This window comes from Toxotes jaculatrix, chromosome 20, assembly GCF_017976425.1.
Source record: "Toxotes jaculatrix isolate fToxJac2 chromosome 20, fToxJac2.pri, whole genome shotgun sequence".
In the NCBI taxonomy this organism is placed as follows: Eukaryota; Metazoa; Chordata; class Actinopteri; family Toxotidae; genus Toxotes; species Toxotes jaculatrix.
The window spans coordinates 6955206-6977775 of NC_054413.1; the positions used below are offsets into that span (position 1 = coordinate 6955206).

General features: G+C 42.3%; 1 protein-coding gene across 1 annotated transcript in view; it reads left to right on the forward strand.

The window, feature by feature from the left end:
• Positions 1-7672: 7672 nt before the first annotated feature.
• Positions 7673-22570, forward strand: part of dlgap1b (discs, large (Drosophila) homolog-associated protein 1b) — a 42190-nt gene continuing 27292 nt past the window's right edge. The window contains exons 1-4 of the mRNA XM_041065442.1: positions 7673-8743; positions 10936-11150; positions 15180-15357; positions 17565-17820. Coding sequence (XP_040921376.1) covers positions 7673-8743; positions 10936-11150; positions 15180-15357; positions 17565-17820 — 1720 coding nt within the window. The remainder of the gene's footprint in view (positions 8744-10935; positions 11151-15179; positions 15358-17564; positions 17821-22570) is intronic.

A 22570-nucleotide genomic window follows, 5' to 3' on the forward strand; every position in this document is an offset into this window, starting at 1 on the left:
TACTCATCAAACTATTTGATCTCTTGTCCTCTGTGCATCAGAGGACTATCATCCCAAAAGAGTCCACTTCCATTAGGATTGAAATTTGTTGTTATAAGATAAAGAAGAAGTCTGTATTGATTGCCAGTGACTGTTCCTTCTAAGGGGACCCAAAACCACAAAATAGAGCCATCAGACTCAATCATTCCTTATTTTATTCTTTGTAAGTTTGTTGCATGGAAGCTTTATTTTCATTTGCCCTTTTTTTGCTCATCTTTGACTTACAGCTCCTTCAGTCCATCAGCAATTCAAGTCAATATCAGATCAACTTAGCCTACACAAACAATCAGTATGAAGTCAGGGTGATATCCTGGTGAATTCTGTAATATTCTTTGAAGCACTTTAGTATTTTTTTTTTTTTTTTACCTTAACCTTTATAAAACAATAGGAAACCTTTTATCTATTTTTTGTAATGGGTGACAAATTAAAATTTCAATCCTCTTAAAAAAAAAGGATGATAAGGCAGGATTTGGTCATTTTTCACAATTTCTTGCATGCCCTGTGGATACATGAAGATATAAAGCATAAGAAATGGCGACTTCTGTTGCTGTCCGCACATATGATCCCAGAGCGATTGGTACATATGAGTTCTCATTAGCTGGGGTGAAAACACATTGTTTTCCACCAGAAAATCCATTTGTTTCCATGGTGATGCTGTCCTCCCTTGTCCAATTTCCTTGGCTGCTTTTTATGGATAGCTTTATTGAACTTTATTAAAAAAGAGGAGAGAGAAAAGACTAAGTAATTTCTCGCACTGTAATATCTAGGTTTTCAGAGGTAGATCATTCAGAAAGGCTCAAAGTGATCTTTTACTCATATAGCATTATTATCCTCTAAAACACACTTACTTTGGTTTGGCTCCTGGGCAATAAAACAACATCCACAATCAGTAATCCCTTTGTGTGTTTTCACTCTTGTTGTTATCTAGTATATTTTATCTAGATCTGAAAAGAGAAAGATTCGGTTCTTGAAAAATGTGGTCATAAACTCAGACAATCTCTAATCAGTGGATTTTTTTTAGTTTAGTTTTTAAAAAAAGCTGCATTGGTGTGAATGTGAATGAAAGGTACCATCTAGCTGTGTTAGGTCCAAACCTACTCACGTTACTGTACTTTACAGATGGTTTGGTGTCATATTTTTAGCACAGCTCGCCAGGTTTTTCCATTTTACGTCAGCAAAGAGAACAACAAAAGCCTAGTTTACTGATAAAGCAGTGCGCAGGGCATTTGAGGAACTCCCACTGCTGGTGTACAGTGTGCATCCTCTTGTGATTATATACTGTGTTTTTAATTCAAACATCATTAGAAATGTAATATTTTGTTTTTGTATAAGGTAAGAACAGAATGTTGTTAATTTTACAAATATCTAACAAAAGCGAAATGTTGCTTTCATTTGACGAGGTTTTGGTAACACACCTCTGTTAGAAAGAGCTTAGAATTTAGTCAATTCCTCTTTGAGATCATATGACTGCTTTATATAAGGTATTTTATCACATCTAACTCTATCCCCCCTATCTGTTCTTCACCCTTTAAAGTGAAGAACAGATAGGGGTTGTCCTCTTTATCCTTGATTCCCACTGTATGTCCGTGATGGATTCAACCTTAAGCCATACAATAGCAATCTCAGTGGTGTCAAGGCCTTTTGTTATGGAGTCAAAGCCAAGTGTCAGATTCACTCAGCTCAATTTTTTTTTTCCTTAAAAGATCAAAGGATTCCTGAATGAGTACATCCATTTTTATGGAAAAAGGGAAGAAGGTCTTTCAGCGTAGCAATCTTACAGTCAGAACTTTTCTAATATTTTATTGCGTCTAGCTACATTTTATACATGAAATGTCCACATGAATATCATATAAGTTGTCACTTTGGGATTCAGTGGTTGCTTGGAAATAAAATTCCACTGATGAAATGTTTTCATCCGTGGTCTGTTATAGAAATAAAAGAACAAGAGAAAATTAAAGATAAATAAGCGTATCAGAAATTATACACAAAAGAATTGTAATTTTGAAAGGTTTTTGCGGAGCTGTACATAAAAATGCACTCTCAAAGCCCGCAGTCACTGACTTAACTTTAAAATGACCTTCAGATCTCATGCTTGGTTTCCTCCGTTGCTGCATTTTGACAAAGACAGTACATTTTGTCTGTGTCGTTGAAGTTCTTGGAACAAGCAGCGAGAGCCTCAGTGACAGCTCTGCTTGAGACAAACAACACTAGGCTTTCTCTAGACTTAATGCCTTTGTTAATTTGTTTACCTTGATCAAATAGACCTCATCACTAGAAGAATTTGTCTCCAGAATGTGTTTGGCGGGTCCTGAGCTATAACTCAACACAGTCTCTCCATTTGTCAGAGAGACCCTGACAGTCAGCCTAATTAGTTTGGTTGTGACAAAGGAGCTGTCTTGTGGAAACGGGGAACATCAATCCATCCATGAAGACATATGTTTTCAAAATGCAAATAATACAGTAAACAGAAACATGCCTATTAGGCTTTCAGGTGAAACTGCATCTATGGCAAGGTCTAATGATCCATTTGGCTAAAAGAAGAAATGCTTTAAAGATGTGCTGTAAAGATGTATTTGTTTGTCAGGTTAGTAAACATGTTTTGATGAGATGCCAAGCCATTATTTCATTTATGAGTGTTTGAACAAAGCCTGCATAGAAATTACAAAGGAAATGTGTCATGTAAGCTGTCAGTCATTGATAGAGTAAAGATATACTGCATGGCTCCTTATCCTCCTTGGTGTAAATTTTGAAACACCTTTGTGTAAACCACGCTGTGAGTGAACATGCCTGTCCATGAGATGAGAAGGAAGGCTGAAAGCTTTTTATTTCTATCAGTTCCCCATTTTTATATATAACTTTTATCAAGATATTGCTTTTGCAGACATTCATATCTTTTATGATGCACATCATGTGAATCAAAAGCAATCATTTGCAGTTTTTCCTTCAAAATGTTGCCTTGCTGTAGACAGACAGGACAGTCAAGGGAGACTGTCATCTATCATTTAAGAGTCATTTTAACAGCAAGACATTAAAGTTAGTGGTTCTCAGCGTCTCCTGACATCCCTAAAAGCCACTTCTACATAATCCGGAAACACAAAAAAATTAACAGTTCCCTCAACGGCTTTTTGGCCCCTGGCTGTCTTTAAAATGTTCTACGACATCATTCTCTTAGGGATTTTTTTTTTTTTTTTTTTTAATGCACTGTTCACACATTCACAATGAGAAAACCCTCTCTGTCACTGTTACCGCTTCTCTTCGAGCTGCAGCTCTCCAGTGTCTGTGTTACATTTTGATATATTAAAGCTTCAAATATTCATGTAATTAAATATTTATAAATATGGGTGAGTTTTGTTAAAGTTGCTGTGAGTGTGTCTGTTAAAGTGGCTTCACAGACTATCAGAATATAACTCGTATGTGTTTTTTCTGTCTGTCTGGAGCAAGGCAGCGCATTTAGTACTTTCTCATGTCACTCAGTATTTTACAGCGAACAGTTTTATTTTCCACTATATTGACTTCTTCCGCTCAGAAAAGCATAACACTAATTATCTTATTTAGTCCAGAACGTGCAACTCAATTATCTTTTTGCGCTTGATTTTTAAAGGGTCACTTCAACCAAGGTTTTGAGACATGCGCTTTCTCCCAGACCCCATTAGAGTGGAGATAAATGGAATTTAGTTTTGTTGAATTAGTTCAAAAAAGATATGTCTGTGAATTATTCTGAGTAACTGGGGCATTCGTTCTTGAAAGACGTGTTACTGTTTAGTTTTTTAAAGGTCACGTTTAAATGCTTGGAGCGCCAAAAAACAAAATTCTTTTAACTACTATTGTACTTTGCTATCAGCAGAAGTCTCAGAGGCAGAGATTTTAAAACCTGTGTAAACTGAACCGAATCTATCTGCATGGCTAAATACTGCCAGGAGTGAATGGACGTCCCAGAAACAAAAAAGAGAAGAAGCACAAAAACTCCAAAAAGATAAAACAAAAACAAAAAAAAAAAAACGTGTATCCAGCATATATGCGGTCGAATCTGTCAAGTTTGAAAGAGCATGACAAGAAATTTGCACTACGATAATTGTAGCAGTTTTTTTTTTTTCTTTTCCCTCATTTATGTACAGGTTCAATGCACTAAAAGTCACAAGGGTAGACTGCCATCCTCTTTCTGTCTCACACACTGAAACCCATGGAGACACATACACATTTTTGTGTGCACCATATCTTCACCCTTAGATCCGGGCAGTAATATCATGCAGCAGCCTGGGACTGCAAATGTTTGCTGGATCAAAGTCAAAACATCACTTGACCTGAAAACTGTAGGTAAAATGCTGTACTCTTTCTTCTCTTCCACACAGACACCCAGGTGCACACACACACACACACTTACACAGGAGATGAGCCACATCCACTGGGGCGATTTGATCCCCTGTGGAAAGGAGATTGGTAATGTTTTCAACCTTTGGAGAAATCATTGCCAGGTTTGAAAGAGAGGAAGAGACCTTTTGTAGCCTTGTGGCCTCTAAAGGCCTCACAGAAGCTCTGTAAGCCCTGAGCTCCGTCATGCAACCAGCGTTTGATGTCGATTGAAGAAGATAGACCAACTGCAATCTGTACAGCGGTCTTTTATTTTGCCAGCATGAGAAGCTGCAGCAGTCTTCTCACACTAAGGCATATTGATTTCACCACTTCCTGCAAAGATGGTATGCAGTAAGTAAGTCAATGTTACTTTGCATTTACCTACCACCTTTGTTTATTTGCTGCGGTGAGTCTCAAAGGGTGAAGTAAAGGGAATTAAGTAGATTTCACCGCTGTGAGTCTACGTCTGAGCTTGGCTAATGTGTTAGATGATAAAGAAGAATAAAATCTATTTTCCATTTATCTATCTCAGCCCAAAGAAACATGGCATCTAAATAGAATTTAGCCTGCTGTGCCGATGCAGTGCAGGTGTTAATGGGCATTAACATTCATAGCCTGACTTGTTTTATCTCCTCCTGTGTTTTGTTTGCACACCTTGCTGTTCGGCACACAATCACTCTAAATGTAATGAAGTCTCTGTGGTTTTCAGAGCCTCTTCACACAAAGTAGAAGGAACAAATTGTTTGGGGTGTTTTTTGTTGTCTTTTTTATTTGTTTTCTTGTTGGTTTTGTGTTGGTTGTGTGTAAGCACTGTAGTTCTTACAGTGGGACTTTTGTACTGCTGGTGTGGTTTATTGAGACAAAGTCCCATGGGGACAGTTGACCATTCACTAAGCCTATCTGCCAGTGATTGTCCAGTCGTGGCTTGGCAGACCTGTCAGGCTTTGGGTTTCTCTGCATGTTGAAGCAGGGGCGTGTCACTGTCAGTCAGATTTTTTCCATTGAAGAGGTGTTTATTGACAAAGATTATTTTCTCACAATATGTGACAACCCACAAAAAATGATTACGTCAGTATCATGACTGAAATATTTTGCTGCTATTTCTGTTGTAATGACGAATTTGGCTTGACCAGACAGGTAGAGACATAACTGGGTCAGTCATCTACAAGGGACATACAGCATAATACATCACCACAGCTATCTATGAGCTTTCCTCATGTCACTCTAGGCTGTACCCAACAGACACAGCAGAACCAGCAGATCCTCCTCTTCTTGTTGATAAACTGCACTTTACAAGCTAGCAGCATCAAAATTCAGCATGGACATGCAGCCTGTCAGATACACTATGTATTTGTGTGTAAGTGTTTGTGTATGTGTGTGTGTGTGTGTGTTTGTGTGTCTGTGTGTGTGGCTAGCAGGCAGAAAGCCAGCGTGACCCAACTTCAGCTTTTCAGCTTTAGTGCAGTGCTGCAGACAGCTGTGCCACAAACACGCTGCTGTGGATCACCGCAAGGGCCTTTTTATTTAGGTCACATTCTGTGCTTCAGCGGCCAATAGAAGGGATCTCTGTCAACTGCAATGAATACCTTTAGTTGGACACATCCCACTTTTTTTAAGTGCCCTGCAAGAAGCGGACACTATTCATGTCTGTGTTGTATGTATAGTGTGCTCTGTGAGAGTTCCTTCTTCGAAGTATATTGCAGATGAGGATGGGGGTTGACCACTATATTTTTTCATTTTCCCTGTAACAATACGAGAGTAATATATTGGCTTAATTCTCTCCCAGAGTGATTTGATCCCCTGGTTTAGTACAGACAAGGAAATTGCATGAATAATTTCCCCAATTTTTCAATTAATCCAGCACCCAGTTTACAGGCACGTCACAGAAAATAATAAATAAGACTCATTCTATATTCACACACATAAATACATCCAGCATGTGCCCTACACAGTGTCCTCTAGTTATGTAAAGAACTGACATGATATTTTATTCCTCTGCTCTGTCTCCCTCGTTTGCTCTTATCTCCCCCAACCCTTTCTCTCCCCCCTTTTCCTCCTCCCTTTATTTCTTTTTCTTTTCTTTTTTTTTTATATTTACCTCAGTGGCCTTTGGTAGTGCATTATAAATCGCAGTAATGAATTCCTCGCACAGGCTCAGCCACACTGCTGTCACAGTGCTACACCAGGGTGTGCGTGGGCTCTTATTATTGTCTCGTTAGCTTCACCTCCAGTCCATTGGAAACAATGTGGGTTCAGCAGCTAGCCAGCCACAGCTCCAGATGGGTAAGGAAGGCAGTTTAAGGTCGCTGATGGATGCTATTGTTTTCATGTCACCATGTAAGGGAAAAGGTCGTTTATTGCCGGTTGCCTCGGTGGGCCCAGAAACTGTCAGCTGGGTTTTACTAGCCAATTAGTTTGCCCTTAGAGGAGAACTAGAGGTATATGGGGAAAGTGTAGGAGCAGGCTGTGATCATTTGTTGTCTTTGTGGGTGGGGGATGTGCATTCACGCACACTGAACAGGTGTACTGAAAAGCAAAAATAAATTCACTTTTTGAGTGTTCCCAGATCTGTTACATCCACTGCTCATTGAATTTCATTGATTAATCGAATTGAGGAGACTGCATTGGGCAGTTTTGGTGAAATCATCTGAGGTATTAAGAGTTTGCAGAGGATGCCAGTGTCTTTGCATTCACCTCACCTATTTCTCATTGAATTTTTGGCTGAGTTACACTGATGCTTCATTTCTAATAGTATCCTTGAACAATTTTAGCACACACTTGAGCTGGAAATACATTTGAACTCTTCTTGATACTTCCTCTTCCTTTCTTTCTCTCTGTTTCCTCAATCCCCTGTCACTTTTTCACTGAAAGCTACCGGAGCGAATAGGGAAGTGGAAGAGGAAGCTTGAGGACAGATCTGGATGTCAGGGACCACATGCCAAGCAGCTTCTATATTTAGAGATGCTCCTTTTGAAGTTTTGAAGGACAAAAATAAAAGGTTGAAAGAGAAGAATAGGCCCAAGATCCCGTCAACATCAGCAAGTTTTCTCATCCGTGAAGGAGTGCCAAAAAGCATCTTCTTCAAATTAAAGCAGATGAAGACATTACACTGTTCTTTGAGCATATGCAAATACGAGATATTTATAATTCTCTTTGCTGTCTCTCTCTTTTTGTTTGTTTGTCTGTTCTTCCTCATGGCTGTGTGTTTCTCTGCAGAACTAGTTCTGGGGCCTGTGCAGACTTCCCGCAGCAGCAGTTGGATGTGCACGTCCACCCGGCCACGATGACAATGAAAGGCCTGTCCAGCAGCCGTAGTCACCACCACACGGTGACCTGCGACCCCTCTTACGACTCCATGACCCTGGGGCACTCAGATCGTCGGTCCTACTTCCTCAACCCTGGGGAGACTCACCCTGCTGACCACCCCTGCTACAACCAGCGCAACTCCTTCCAGTCTGAGTGCAACGCGTACCCTGATCTGGCCAGCTGCACCTTCCCCCGCAGACATTACAGTTCCCACCATGAGCTGAAGGAGGAGTGTGGCGCTGTAGTGCCTTATACAGGGCCAACAGGGAGTAGTAAGGGAAGTGGAGGAGGTGCAGGAAACAACAACCGTATCCCCTCTAACCTGCTGGAGCAATTTGAGCGCCAGGCACCGGTGCGGCGTGAAGGCTACCACACGCTGCAGTACAAACGCACTGCGGTAGAGCACCAACGCAGTGACAGCCCTGGTCGGATCCGCCACCTTGTTCACTCTGTCCAGAAGCTCTTCACCAAGTCCCACTCCCTGGAGGGGCCCTCGGGGACTGGAGGAGGAGGGAGTGGGAGGATGAATGGCAGCAAATCCAGTCCTGATGATCCTCCTTCGTCTTCTGGCACCCTGAAGCACAGCAAGCGCAGTAAAAGCAAAGACCGTTCAAAGTCAGAGCCTAAGATGCGCACTGCCATCTCAGGCTACTGGAGCTCTGATGACACACTTGACCGGGAGATGTGCCTCTACCACCATCACCACGGGGGCAGCTGTGGAGGCCTGCCCTCTGGGGTCATGACTATGGGACGTCACCCAGACAAATCTCAGTCGCAGTATTTTATGGAGTCCTATAACACTATCAGCGCTCACTCTCTCAAGACATCGCGCAGCAACAACGATGTGAAATGTTCGACGTGCTCTGGGGGCAGCAGCGGAGGGCTGCCGCTGGTGGGCACGCTGGATGGCCAAGTGCAGCTGAAGAAGAGCTCTTGGTCTTCAACTCTGACGGTGAGCAGAGCAAGAGAGGTCTACCAGAAGGCCTCAGTCAACCTAGATAAAGCTCTAGTGAAAGCAGAGCAGGGGCGCACCTGCCACTTCCTACAGGTAGGACTGTTACAACAGCCCCACCCCCTGCATGTCATGCTTCATGCATCACCCGTTGCCGACTGCTCCTCCATACTTCTGTTTTTCCTGCATGTATCTGTGTGTGTGTGTGTGTGTGTGTGTGTGTCTGGGCGAGTTAGAGAGATTGATCAGGGAGGCTCTGGCCCAGAACCCACTCTGTCATTCCCTGTCTCAAATGATCATTGGTCTCATGTTGACTTAATCCCTCTTATCATCATAAACCATTTTGCATAATCATCACATGTAATCGGCTCCACTGTGTTTGTGCCGCTGTGCAGGGAAATAGTAATGCACGAGCAGGTGGATGTTTATGCTATTACTTCTGTTCTGTTCAGGATCATGAACTTAACTTTTGTATTTACCTTACTAGAGGAATAATGGATTAAGCTGATTTTACGTACATTGTCTGACAGGTCAGTTCACCTAGCGTTACCCCAAACCCGCCTGTTGTTTTTACAGTATACAAGCACAGGAAAGCAGACCAGAAGTACCCATCTCATCTGTTTTCTGTGCATAAATGGCATTTTGCTGCTAGTGGTCAAAGCAGCTGTGTTGGACATGCATGAGCGTGTGTATATCTTGCTCACGAAGCAATAGTAGGGCACTACGATGAGATCAGAGAGGGACAGAGGTGAGCAGACAAAGAAAGGAAAATAAAAATGCTCCTGTCGCCAAGCCCAGTCGTCACGCACACCAACACAAGCGCACATGCATGCAGGCACATCAACCCACCTGATCCGTCTTCTCTTTTTCTGTTTTGGAAAAGATAAAAGTGTTTCAGATTGCATATATTTCCTCTCATCGTGGTGAGCCGCAAATATAAGCCTGAGGGGAGAAATGGAGATACAAGGCACAAGGCAGAGAGAATAGAAGGAAGGGTGTACAAGTGTGTGTGTGTGTGTGTGTGTGTGTGTGCGTGCTTACTGGAGGAAAAGGACCAAAGGAGAGCAAATAAGGACAAAAGAGGAAGGTGTGAATGGAGAAAGTAAAAGTCAGAAAGCCGGAGTGAGGGAGCATAAAAGAGAAAGAGAGAAAGTTCTGTGTAGTTATGCATTTTAACAGCCTGGAAAAACGAAGTGAGCAGATCAAGGAGGGATGTTGTCGCTGCAGTACGGCAACATTTCTCCCAGCCTAAAAGAGCCATCGCTTTTTTTCTAGAAAGAGAGACGAAAAGGGGGGGGGGGGGGGGAATGGGCTTTCAAGGACAGCGGCCTGACAAGTTACTCTGCAGACGTTTCTTGAATCCTTAAAACAAGGACTTGACATGCTATTTGCTTCACCCACTGGGATGAGATCCAGTGTTTGCTCACACACGTAATTACAGGCACACACTTAATTTAGTGCCTAACCCTTTCGTGCACCTTTACAACATTCACAGGTTTGGACATCTTAAATATACTGTACTATACGGTGAAGGTTATGGGATTAAAAAGCATGACTTCATTTAGGTTTTTTTTATTGCGTTTTCTCAGTAACAGTAATTCAGTTCTTCTGACGTCATCACAGACCCGGTCTTTCCCAAGATGTTAACACAGTCTGTGGTTGCCCCTGACATCAAGGTCAGCTTGGTTTCCTAGCTACACACCAGTCTGTTGAATGATTCTCGTGCACTTTTTTTTTTTTTTTCTCGCGCTGTATCTCATTTCTTTCACTTCAGAGCTGGTGCCCTAACAGCCACTCACGTTGGGACTGCAGTGGTTCTGCTGAACAAAACCCCCTTTGTTTTCCCTCTCTCTCTCTCTCATGTCTTTGACTCCCTCTCTTTTAGATTAGGGTTGGGAGATAGCTTTGCCTCCTTTTATTTCTACCTTCATTAGTGTGTGTGAAAAGTCAGGAGAGCAGACAGAGGCCAGGCTACTGCAACGTTTTGTCAAAACAGTTCATTCTCTGCATTTGATATGCCGCATACATCACAGGACAGACAAAAGAAGGCCTCCGGCACTCAAAAGCTTATGGTATGATCAAGGTATACCCTGAAGTGATACTGTTACTATGGCTTCTTTTAAGACATTAAGTGCACCGTGTGATAAAGATATTTATATTAGGCCAGTGTAGGAAATCTTTCAGCCTTGCTGTGTCTATTTTATGTGAGTGTGTCTTTATGAGCCCTGAAGTCTGGAAGGCGACCTGTGTTCGCTTCCCCTTTACCTTATCTCACTTCATCTCTACAGGTGCCTCAGGATGACTGGAGCAGTTTCTCTCCGCTGGGAAAGGATGATGAAATCCCGTGCCGGCGGATGCGCAGCGGCAGCTACATCAAGGCCATGGCAGAAGAAGACAGCGGCGATTCGGACTGCAGCCCCAAACCCTCACCCAAGGTTCAGGCACGGCGAGCGAGCTACCTGAAGGCCACGCAGCCGTCCCTCACAGAGATGACCACGCTCAAGTGAGTGTGTGCCGGGGCCGAAACATTAATTTTCAGTATGAATTTTTCACTTAAACGTTTGCTAAAGTATGTGTGTTCATGTATGGCCTAACTGCATGTGTGCCTGTGCAGTATATTATTTTTGAGCATGTATACGGTACAAGCTTCTGAACATAATGATGCAGTGTGCTGAAAGCCTGTGGTCAGACTGTGTAGTTTCAGCGAAACAGACGGGAGAGATAAAGAGATTGGAAGAAAAAGAGAAAACTTGACAAACAGAGGGAGATGCAGGCAGTCAGCTTTGCTCACGTGTCTTCCCGGCAGCAGTCTGGCTCATGTGAGTCCCTGACTCTCAGTGGCCACAGCTTAATTACCTGTTCTGTGTTGGCAACTCAGACACACACTTCTGTCTTCATAGTTGGCCTCTGTATCTCTACAATCACACAGACGCACTGAGCAGACTGAGCCCTAATTGAACAGCCATGATGCCTGTTCATGCACTGAAGTCTCTTCAGAAATAGATGCCATATTCTCAAGAAATGCATTGTGGGTTCAAAACATCATCAAATATTTTCTCTTTCCCCGAAGAAACTCTTTGTAAAAGATCTGTGGTTAAAAGCGTAGCTTTATTATCTGAAGATTTTCCTAAAGTTGTTTCTGGTTGTATAAGACATCATCTGCTCAGTAGCATACTTTTTCCCAGCATGAGCTCATAAAGTATTTAGCTGTACTGGAGTCCATTAAGAAGATATCTGACTTAACAAAGTGTTAAAAAAACATCAAGTAGACAACATTGTCCACAGTTAAGTCCATGAAAGTTAACTTGGCTAACACCAGAAGTTCAGCGGTAACATATTCTGACTTCATATTTCTCTCTGGTGGTTCAATTATCAGAATCACATACTAGAAGAAGGAAGAATGTAACTGGAAATTTTGGGTTGTACTGTTTGTACTGAAGATTGTACTGAAAATGTTCATCACCAATCAGGGATGTGGCAACATTACAACGCACACAAACGCGCACACAACAAGGACCATCAGTAAAATTACCCAAACTTTCTTGTAAACGTTCAGTGTGCTCACTTTTGGTTCCACGTTAAAATAATGTGGTTTGTATCATCCGACTATCCGCTTGTTTACAGCCCATCTCATTGTCTAACTGCTCGTCTTTCTTGCTCCACTGACTTTGCTGTAATGTTGTTGCCGTGTCCTGAGTCATTTTGCTGGGTAATGCACATGTCCTTCCACCATTTCATTTCAACTCAGGACCTAACTGTCTTAATTTAATATTATCTTTCATCCAATTAAAATATTTTCCACCATACAACTATGAAACAGTGAGCGAATTGGGGACACAAGTCTTATGTTGCAGCACAGGGCTGTGACTGATTAGCTGTGTAATATACAGAGATGAGACGAACATCAGTGGGAGCTCAGTCATTGTTACGCGTTGCACAAACATAGGCACACACACACACACACCCCATTATGTAACTGCAAGTGGTGCAGCTTGAGGCCCACTAATCACTTGAATTTGGCCCTGGGAACGCCACCATCATCTGATGGAACCCAGTGGAACAAACCAAGCCGCAGTTCTGCACATCGGAGATAGAGAATGAGGCGGGAGCAGCTGACATCTTGTTTTCACATTGTGCTTTTGGGAGCTGGCACAAGCTTGTGTCACACTCTGCAATGATTAAATAATCAGCTTTGTTGTTCCATATGTTTCAGAGCCCATTCATTGACCTTTGTGTCCTTGACTAGTGAAGAATTGCTACTGAGAAGTTGTTGGATTTGTTTACTCTCAATCCAAAGCTAACCTGAAGCATGTATTTAAGCAATGGGGATTAGAAGCTTGTTTAGAAGCTTGTTTGTCTACATCCTTTCTTGCTCCCCTCACTCACCAACAGTGACTTGCTGCAAATTCATTTATCCCTGGCCTAGATTTTAAGTTTTTTTTTTTTTTTAATGTCTCACCGAGAACAGACATCTTGAATAATAGGTTTCTGTAATCACGGTAGAAGAGGACAGGGCAGATGGACAGAGCAGGCTTCTGAAGTGGGGAAGCAGGAGGAGCCGGCTGACAGGAGAGACAAGGTGAAGCAAACTTGAGGACAAAGTGAGATGGTGGAGAAGATGGGGAAGAAGACAGATAAGAAAACAACAAATCTAGGTGTGCAGTAATTGTCAGTAATGCAGTAGAACACAGCAGACAGCTTTAGACAGCCTTTATTCCTGACTGCCAGAGGAGCATGTATTCATTAATGTCACTTGTTCCATAGAGGGGCACCCTGGGACAGGCTGACCTCCCCCCTTAGGTGGTACTGATTACAGGCTGGGTCTGCCATTCAAGTTGCCACAATAGACATCATTGGTCCTGCCTATAATCAGCCCCACAGGGAAATCAAGTGGAGATGTGGATAGAGATAATGGTGTAGGTAGATTCTTCCTTGAGTTTATTCCACTGTGCATCACCCACAGTCACAGAGTCCGGGTGACTGATATGGATGATTCATACAAATCTCTGAGGCTCGGGGTATACATTATGATTTTTTATTCTCGGCTTTAAAGATGTTCCTTTTCATCACTGTCATCAACTGAGCATGGTGCCCCAGAAGGAAAGTTTGAGACATGTTGTGTGGGTAAAATAGAGAACAGAAAAATTATTAAACGTGGTAAGAGAGAGAGAGATATAGAGATATATATATAGACTTGTTCTCTTATAGTTTCAAATTGTTTAGCAGTTACTTTGTCGATTACCTTCTTGATTAATTGATTATTGATAACCCTAACCAAGTATTTTTGTGCCTAAACCTCACCAAACCTCAACCATCACAATGTGAAATCAGAAAACAATTTTAAAACTGTAATGGCGCTCTGTTGATAGTGATGTCTGATCAGTAAATGCTTACATTTGTCGTTGTTGAGGGCCTGGGCCAGCAATATTTCATCATTTGATATGGAAGACTTTTAGCTTACATGGAGATATATTTCAGAATAACTATTCTTCCAAAATCATTACCCATATTCCCCTCTTCTGTCCTTCAATTTCCCTGTTTTTCTTCACTGTCCTCTCCCCTCCATTCTTCCATTCAAGAATGAGTAATCTAGTTTGCTTGGCTGTGCTAACCGCTCTCTATTTTTAGGAGGAAATACATAATTAAAGCAGACCTGACCTGGAGGCAGAGAGTAAGAGTTGTGTATGTGTACAGTATGTCTGTGTCTGTGTGTGAAAATGTTTTTACAAACCCACATGTGAAAGCGAGAGACGGAATGTGAAATACTGAGGGTTTTGGACCTTTATTTCTCGCTTTCTAATCTGTGCTGTATTTATTTCTCTCTATGCACTTTGTTCCCTGTAAGTTGGTTTAGTAGGCCACGATGTTCATCAGGAAGAAAGCAAGTCAGCTTTTTAGGTTTGATTTCCCCTGATTAATGAATTGTTTAGCTCGCATCAAACTGCTGCGTAACCTAAACACACATACACACTACGCAAGCACACACATGCACATAGGCAGGCGTGAAGCATGCTGAGCGATCCGATTGGAGGCAGGTGAGAGCTAATGAGACACCTATTCATCTTCCTTGGAGAGGGGATGCTTTTGTGCATGTGTGTTTCTATTTTTGTGCCGATCCTTGGGTCTTTTTTTTTTTTTTTTTTTTTATTAATGTGAAAAAAGTTCAGTACGTGTGAGTGTTCTCACCGTTAAGTGTCTTAGAAAGAGCTTACAAGGTGCTTCAAGGACAGGCAACCTAAGCTACTGCGAGTGCTTCTCAACAGTACTGTGCTTGTTGATTAGATAAGGGTGTCTCCTGAAGCAATTGTGGATTGATCCATATCTTTGGGTTCATACACACTGCCAAGTACTTTGCAAATACCTTCTCTCACTCTCTTTTCATCACTTTATCTCTCCCTCTTTCCCCTTCTCCTTTTCTGCCTCTATTTCGATTTGTTTCTCACTTTCTACTAAGCACCTTTTTTTTTTCCTGCTTTGACTTTTTCTTCTTTTTTGTCCCTCCTTTTTTCTCTCGTTCCTTCTCTTGCGGCAGGATTTCTACAGAGCACTCGCCCAAGCTGCAGATCCGGAGTCACAGCTATCTGCGGGCGGTGAGTGAGGTTTCCATCAATAGGAGTCTGGACAGCTTGGACCCAGCAGGGCTGCTGGCCTCGCCTAAATTCCGCTCACGAAACGAGAGCTACATGAGAGCCATGAGCACTATCAGCCAGGTTAGTGGCACCCAGGGGCCCGTGCCTCTCTGCCTTTGGCCCTTACACCCCCTGTACCTCCACTGCTATGTCCAATGAGGTCGTGCAGGGGGGAGGAAATCCCAGCCGTAGCCGTCCTGAGGCCTGAATTAACAATCAGGTCACCATCCGGCAAAGAAACAACAGTACGAAAACACCCAATCTCCCAATTAGTGTATATGTCTGTGTGCTGTTTTCTGGAGCTCAGATGATTACAGGCATATTCACATTCACTAATTAAACAGGAGGACATGCAGAACCCCCCTCAATCCCGTCCTTCACCCTAATATACTCCTTCTGCCTTGGCATACTTTGTGAAGCAAAATGACAAGCTAAAAATGTTCTCCTCAATTTGGCATCTGTGGATGTTAGAGATGAAAAACAAGAATTAACATGCAGCCGTATGAATTTTAGGAATAATTGAAATAGGGATCGGCTCCAAATGATGATGGGCATTTGCCTTGATTTGATGGTTATGGAACATATTGAAGAATTGGCCAGGAAACACTCAGCCAGTGGAGGTCTGTTATTGTCATAGCTGCCACAAAATAAGATGTTAGTCATTTTGATTTTGAGCACTCTACATTATTTGGAGTGACAGGGGAGCTTAGCTTACCTTGTTGCCTGGGGTAACAGGGATATGTACTCCCCTCCAAAGCCCAGGGGCAACACTTTGTCTCGCCGGCTGAATGATGGACCCTTGAGACGTCCCTTCATTGTGCTGGCATGGAGCAGGCCCAGAGGAGAATGACGCACTGGACCTGGCATCTACAAAAATGCCACCGAATAAAAAGGTGCTACAAGGGACTCTATCTCACTCACTCACTCTCATATTTGACACGTGTGTGCAGAGAGGATGAGCTGACACACACAAAAAAAGAGGCTTAACACCAGCGGATTGAATTGAGGTCCACAAACCTTTCTGACTCCAAGCTCTACAGTAGGCGCTCACACTTGTCTGACCCTACACTCTGTTCACTGACAAACACCCAGACCAACAGCTTTAGTCCCTGGCTACATCCCATTCCTATGTTTTGCTCTCTGTTCAGACATTTTGCAAACTTCTCTTTAATTGGATTAGTTGAACAAAGACAACTTTGAGGAATGGAATGGAGTTTCAACTTATCTGCCCTCACACAGCCCAATCTATAACACACACCCATCTCACAAGTTTGTAGCAGGAGTTTCCTGTTCTTCTTCTTCTTCTTTTTTTTTTTTTGCTTTAGACCCTGTTTTGAAACCCAAACTGCTCTAGCTGATGATGTAGGCGTAGTTAGATTTCCTCAAGTCTCATCTCATATCCCAGTAGTCCCAGCTTTGACACTTCCTAATTCTCACCTTTAATAACAACACTTGTACTATTTCACTCTGTTGTATGGCCCTTTGAAGTTTTACCCTGCAGTGATTCCTCCCCCTCTGCACTCCTTGGATGTTCTTTTATTCTTCTCCAATATATTTCTTTTTTTTAAGTATATGCAAATACCTCTCTATGGCTTAAAGCTTCACATGACAGTGTGGAGGTAGAAGTCTGACCAATCTGAATTAACGTGCTCAGAAAGTATGTGTGTCTTTAAACTGAACACAGTGTGCTGACGTTTAACAGCTTATCTAGTCCGTGATGCTTTAACAAAGAACAACAAATTGCTCTGTCTGAGAACAGAGTTCACTGTGAATTCATGTTTTGATTGCCTATTTCTAATGGATTTGAGTCAAAATAACAAAAATCCAGATCTCAGTAAGAGGATTCTCTCGCTCTTGTTTAAAAGACCATTCAGAGTTTTTTTTTCTCTGTGTACAGAGAAGTGTCCATATGTAACAATAGTATTTATTTTTGGCTAAAATGTTGAATCGACCTGCCTCCAATTGTGGGAATACTGGAACACTGTCTTCTATTGTAGTGCCCAATTTGTGATTTGAGTGTGTTTGTACATAAAACTCCTGCCTAGTGAAGCTTTAATCAGTGGAATTGCTCTGTAACAGTGAGCTGCACTAAGAGATACTTCCTTGGCTTTTGCTTCTGTAGTATATTGTCCATACTCCTTTGTCTTGCACTGTGCTGGTGACCACTTGTGTATATTTATTTATTTATTTATTCCCTGTGCATGGATGGGGGTGATCCTGTGTGCATATTTTTGTCTGGGTGTTTGCGTGCACATACCGTATGTCTGCATGTGTCCGCTCCTCCGCAGGTGAGCGAGGTGGAGGTGAACGGGCAGATCGAGGCGGTCTGTGAGTCAGTGTTCAGTGAGATGGAGTCGCAGGCGGTGGATGCCCTGGACCTGCCCATGCCTGGCTGCTTCCGCATGCGGAGCCACAGCTACGTGCGTGCCATAGAGAAAGGCTGCTCGCAGGAAGAGGAGGAGGGAGGTGTCACAGTGGGCAGCAGGAGGACCAACTCACCCCCGCGCACTACCACCACAGTCAGGACCATCCAGAGCAGCACAGGTCGGTGGGAACATGCATTAAACTCACGCATGTTCTCATGAACATGTGTGAACATACATAATCCATGGCCCATTATAAATTGATGTGTGTGCATAGAAACTAGGTGTTACAGATGTGCTGTGTGTCAGCAGCGTGTGTATAGTGTCAGCAGAGAAAGATAAATAAATTAGAACAGTAGTTACTGCAAACAGATTTATTCTTGCATAAAGATTGGACATTGGATTGGACAGTGTCATCATATCAAATTCTCTCATTTCTAATTCTCTTGTGTTGAAAATCAGTCTTGCACAAACAAATTTAATTATTTGAAAAGAGTTATCTTGTTTAGCTGAGTGAAAACTAGTTTCACTATGCAAACGCAGACCCAAACCCTCTGCATTATTATCCATCTGACCCAGTTTTCTTCTCAGATACAATATGATGAATGCAGAACTGTTTTTCCCCACATAAGAGCTTATTCGAGCTGTAAAGCTCAGTGGCTGCTGGGTCTTATTTTAGCCCTCTTGTGTGCCTCATGGTCTGGAGCGCTTGGCTTTCCAGTATTACTGCATGCAGTATTGATGCTGAGTGGGGCTGGCATCCAGCACTGGGTGCTTCTGTGTTTCCCACTGCAAATCCAACCGTCATTCCCTTACATTGTGCACGTTGAGTCATCATCGCCTGACGCACAATGGCTTTCTCTTCCATTCCTTGTTAATTATGCCAATTAAAAGACAGCATTTCCCCAAACCCAGCCAGCAAGGTTACAGTCAGCTAATTAAACACATTTACTGCAAATTGGAAGAATGGCAAAACTAGTTCAATAAATTCATAGGGCTTACCACTGACTGAGCAAACATTTATTAAATGCCGTTTAAAATTTGCTTCAACTGACTTCCTCCTGACTATAATTTCCCTCTCAAGTTAATAGGCTTAGTCCAACTATGAAGTTGCACCCAGCTGTTTTATTATCAGACATCTTATTGGCATTTCAGGCTAACAATACAATTAAAGGCAATGGACAAATCACTTGATTGTTCTATTGTGTGGTGGTAGTTACTGATCTACAAAAGGAGACTGATAAGATCAAGTGAGGGACATCCGGAGCTCCTTCCCCTGCGGAAGGAAGAGATAATGAAAACCATCTATCAGATGAAGTGTTACAGGGACTAAACTCTGGTTTTCAAGCTAGACAGTTGCTCTGTAATGCTGTAGTGAGACAGATGCTCTCTTTCTCTTTCACCCGTCTGTCTTGCATCTCTCACACACTTTGTAGATACAACTTTCTTGACCTGTAATCAGTTGCTGCTAAGGTAAAGACAACACCTTTTCAGGTAAAAAGTGACCAAGCAGAGGTGTCTGTGTGTGCATGTGTGTGTTATGTAGCACACACGCCTACAGCAGTAGCTCCACAGCTGTTGGCAATTTAATGAACATCCATTTTTGGCGCCTGAGTTTGTCACATGATGAATGGACGGTGTGAAAGTACAGAGAGGAGGCATTATTCTGCTTTGTGGTCGCTGATGATCCAACATTATGCTGCTGCTACCGGTTAACTGGCAATCTTCTGATGGGCTTCTATAGCTCGATGGGATTGGCTGTCAGCTTCTTCTGACCCTTGACCTTCATTTGCTGCCGAGACCCATTGTATCCTGAAATCGTGTGTGTGTGTGAGGCTCAAACGAACAGTTCAGGGACGTTGGGTTCGAGTGATGTATTATGAGGCAATGTGGAGAGCAGTTCACTGTGGTTGGTAGTGAAGGTAGAGGATTGGTTCAGATTACTGTCATAGTTGTTCTACAGCACAATTCATCACCTCCTTAGATCTTCACCACCAAGTCGTCAGTCACTGTAATTAATTAGCTCCCTCTCCTTTTTCTCCTCCTGGGGGAAGACCGTGATTGAAGAGGAGAGGAAGAGAGGGAGACTGGAGGGAGAATAAGAAAAGATTTTAGTCCAACTACATTTTGCCTGTCTCACTCCACACCTTTTTGCCACCCACCGCCGCTACGTTCACGTCATGTGGGAGTTATCGTAATTACCATTTTCAGACTTTCACCCACTGTTCGTGCAGCGTGTGAAATACAGGGTTCGCAGGTGGTTTTGGACGCTTTAATTAACACTGCTAAAACTTAATTAACACTCCTTGAAAACCTGAAAATTATATTTTTTGACGGGGTCCAAAGATTACGCTAATTGTTTTATACATATCAGTCTTGTAAAGTTTAGTTGTTTTTTGAAATGATTACATGATGATGTTCTTTATAAAATATCACACATTATCACAGATGAAACGACCCAGCAGTACATAAAGTCATTCTAATTAGTTTGCTGTTTCCACAGTAATGCATCAGTAAAAATAATGCAGTAATACATATCAATGTAGCAGTAGTGCAGTGATAGGACAATATGACTGGCAGCCACCATCTTGAGTTGCATAATGATGTGAAACCTTGTCAGATCATAAACATGCACACATAATAGAGATGTGCTGGAACATTAATGTATGCTGGCGTTGTACAGTGCTCGCTTTGCAGTGCTCACTGCGCAAAGTGCAGATGCACAATACCTGTAGAAAAAGCTGGCTCTTATATACAGGCTTGAACAGTATACATTATATAATTTCATTTTTTTTTTCATTACAGACATTTAGAACGTTCTCTCTGTCTTTTTCTCTAATGGTAACTTCCTGCCAAGTAAACAGACGCATCTTTTGCAGTTTTGTTTATATCTGTTGTTCCGTGATGCGGGAGCAGCAAGCATACAGACGCACACACACGCACACACACACAATCGTACATATCACTGGAAATCGACTGGGAGCCCAAAGTGAGAAGTGAAGACGTTGTTGTGGTGAATATTGCATGATGTTTCTGAAGGATGGTTCAGGCACCAGCTCCAGAAAAACAGCCCGCACTTATGGTTTGTGCTCCCTCTCGTCCCCGTGGCAAACCACCAAAATATCACACGCACACACACACACACACAGGAGAGACCTATCAGCTTCCGCTCATGCTTCTCTCCAGTTTGCCCACTGCACTGCTGAGCCCATTACTATTGATGATCTTTTTAATCCTGAGGAAGGAGACCGAAGTAAGGGGCTGTCCTTTGATCTGTTCTCTTTGAACATCAAGTGGTTGTGGTTGCTATTGCCTGCCTCTCTGTCCACTCACACTGGCATGTACACACACACACACACACACGCTATAACCCGCACTACCACTCACTCACACACATATTACTATTGCCTTGGACAGACATGTTGGCCTAGACATCAGCTCCTTTAGATCGGTTTAACAAAATCTGGAGCAGATCCTCTTTCTAAAGCTTGGGAAAATCCATAGCAATCGGTTAATGTGAGGATTTTACTGCCTCTAAGCCCTGGCTCCTCCACCCTGTGTCGTCTCCAGTTAATATATTCATCACCTCTTCACTCTGCTTTGTCTTTCTCTTCCTTGGCCTTTCACACAACAGTTAGATACAACAGCGCTTTGGTGTGCGGGTAAATCAACCTGTTGTTTCACTAAGAAGAAGAAGAATTAACATTCATTTAGAAAGAGTATACACACAGTTTCTGTTTTTCTTCATCTAAACCTCGGTTTCCCTGGATCACTGACCTGATATCAATTATCCAGCCTCATTTTCTCACCATCTATTTTTCAGAGGTGCTGAGGGATTGGCTGAAAAGAGTGGCTTTCCTCCTCCAGCTCCCTGTAACAGGCTACGGGACAATGTTTAATTTAATGGCTGTGAATTTCCTTCGGCCCCTGAACAGAGACATTGCGCTCAATAAAGCATTCCCTAAGTAAGCGTTTGAGGCGTGCTTGTGGCTCGTTTAGCTGGTCTTGTCAAACGCTCAGTGGAAAACCACCTCCTCATTTTGTGACGCAGCTCTGGACACAATTTTATATCTGCTCTTACTGTGCAAAACCAAAAAAAAAATACAAAATAGAGAATTATAGTCTAGATTTCCAACTTTCTTTAAAATAATATTGGAGAAATCTAATATTAAAAAAACAACAATTAAAAAATTCTCCAAGTGGGATATCCAGCAGTTTATTAAGACCACTGACTGCCTGTGAGTGAATAAAAGCATCTGCACTTGTGCCATATTCACTCATTGAGATAAGCTTTTGGGCAGGGTCACCTGGGCTGTATATGAGCATTTGACCTCCTTATAATGAATTTAAACACCTAAGATACAATATTATGAAACTCTTTGTTCAATCAGACTTGACACCTGAAACAAAGATGGGGACAACTCAAGAAAAAGGACCAAAACACATAAATAATTGATCAATGTAAAGTCTTGGCGTATCTTTTTTTTTTCTTTTAAAGGAAAAGTTCAACGCTTGTAAATAAGATAAATGAAAAGATTTACACCACTCTTGTTTTAATACGCTGAGCATGAAGCTACCACCAGCAGCTTGTAAACATAGCTTAGCTTACTGTTGTTTTTACAAAAATAAATGTATGTATGTATTTGACATATACTCCTTTTAGTCTGGAAAACTAAAATTGTGAAGTTATATTCACTGCAATGTTTGCAGGTGTTGCTGTTTTGAAATCACAGGAGGCTCCTGTGTACACCCAGCTCTTTACAGTACAGCACTACAGGCTGAAATAAAGCCTGTACAACACTGCCCCCAGGGGCTCAGTGTAGCACAGCACTGCACCTCTGCCCTTATCTTTGTACTGTAGCTGTGTGCGTGGGTGAATGAAAACTACCAGACAGCTTGACCCAATTAACAACAATCACTGCCATCGCTGG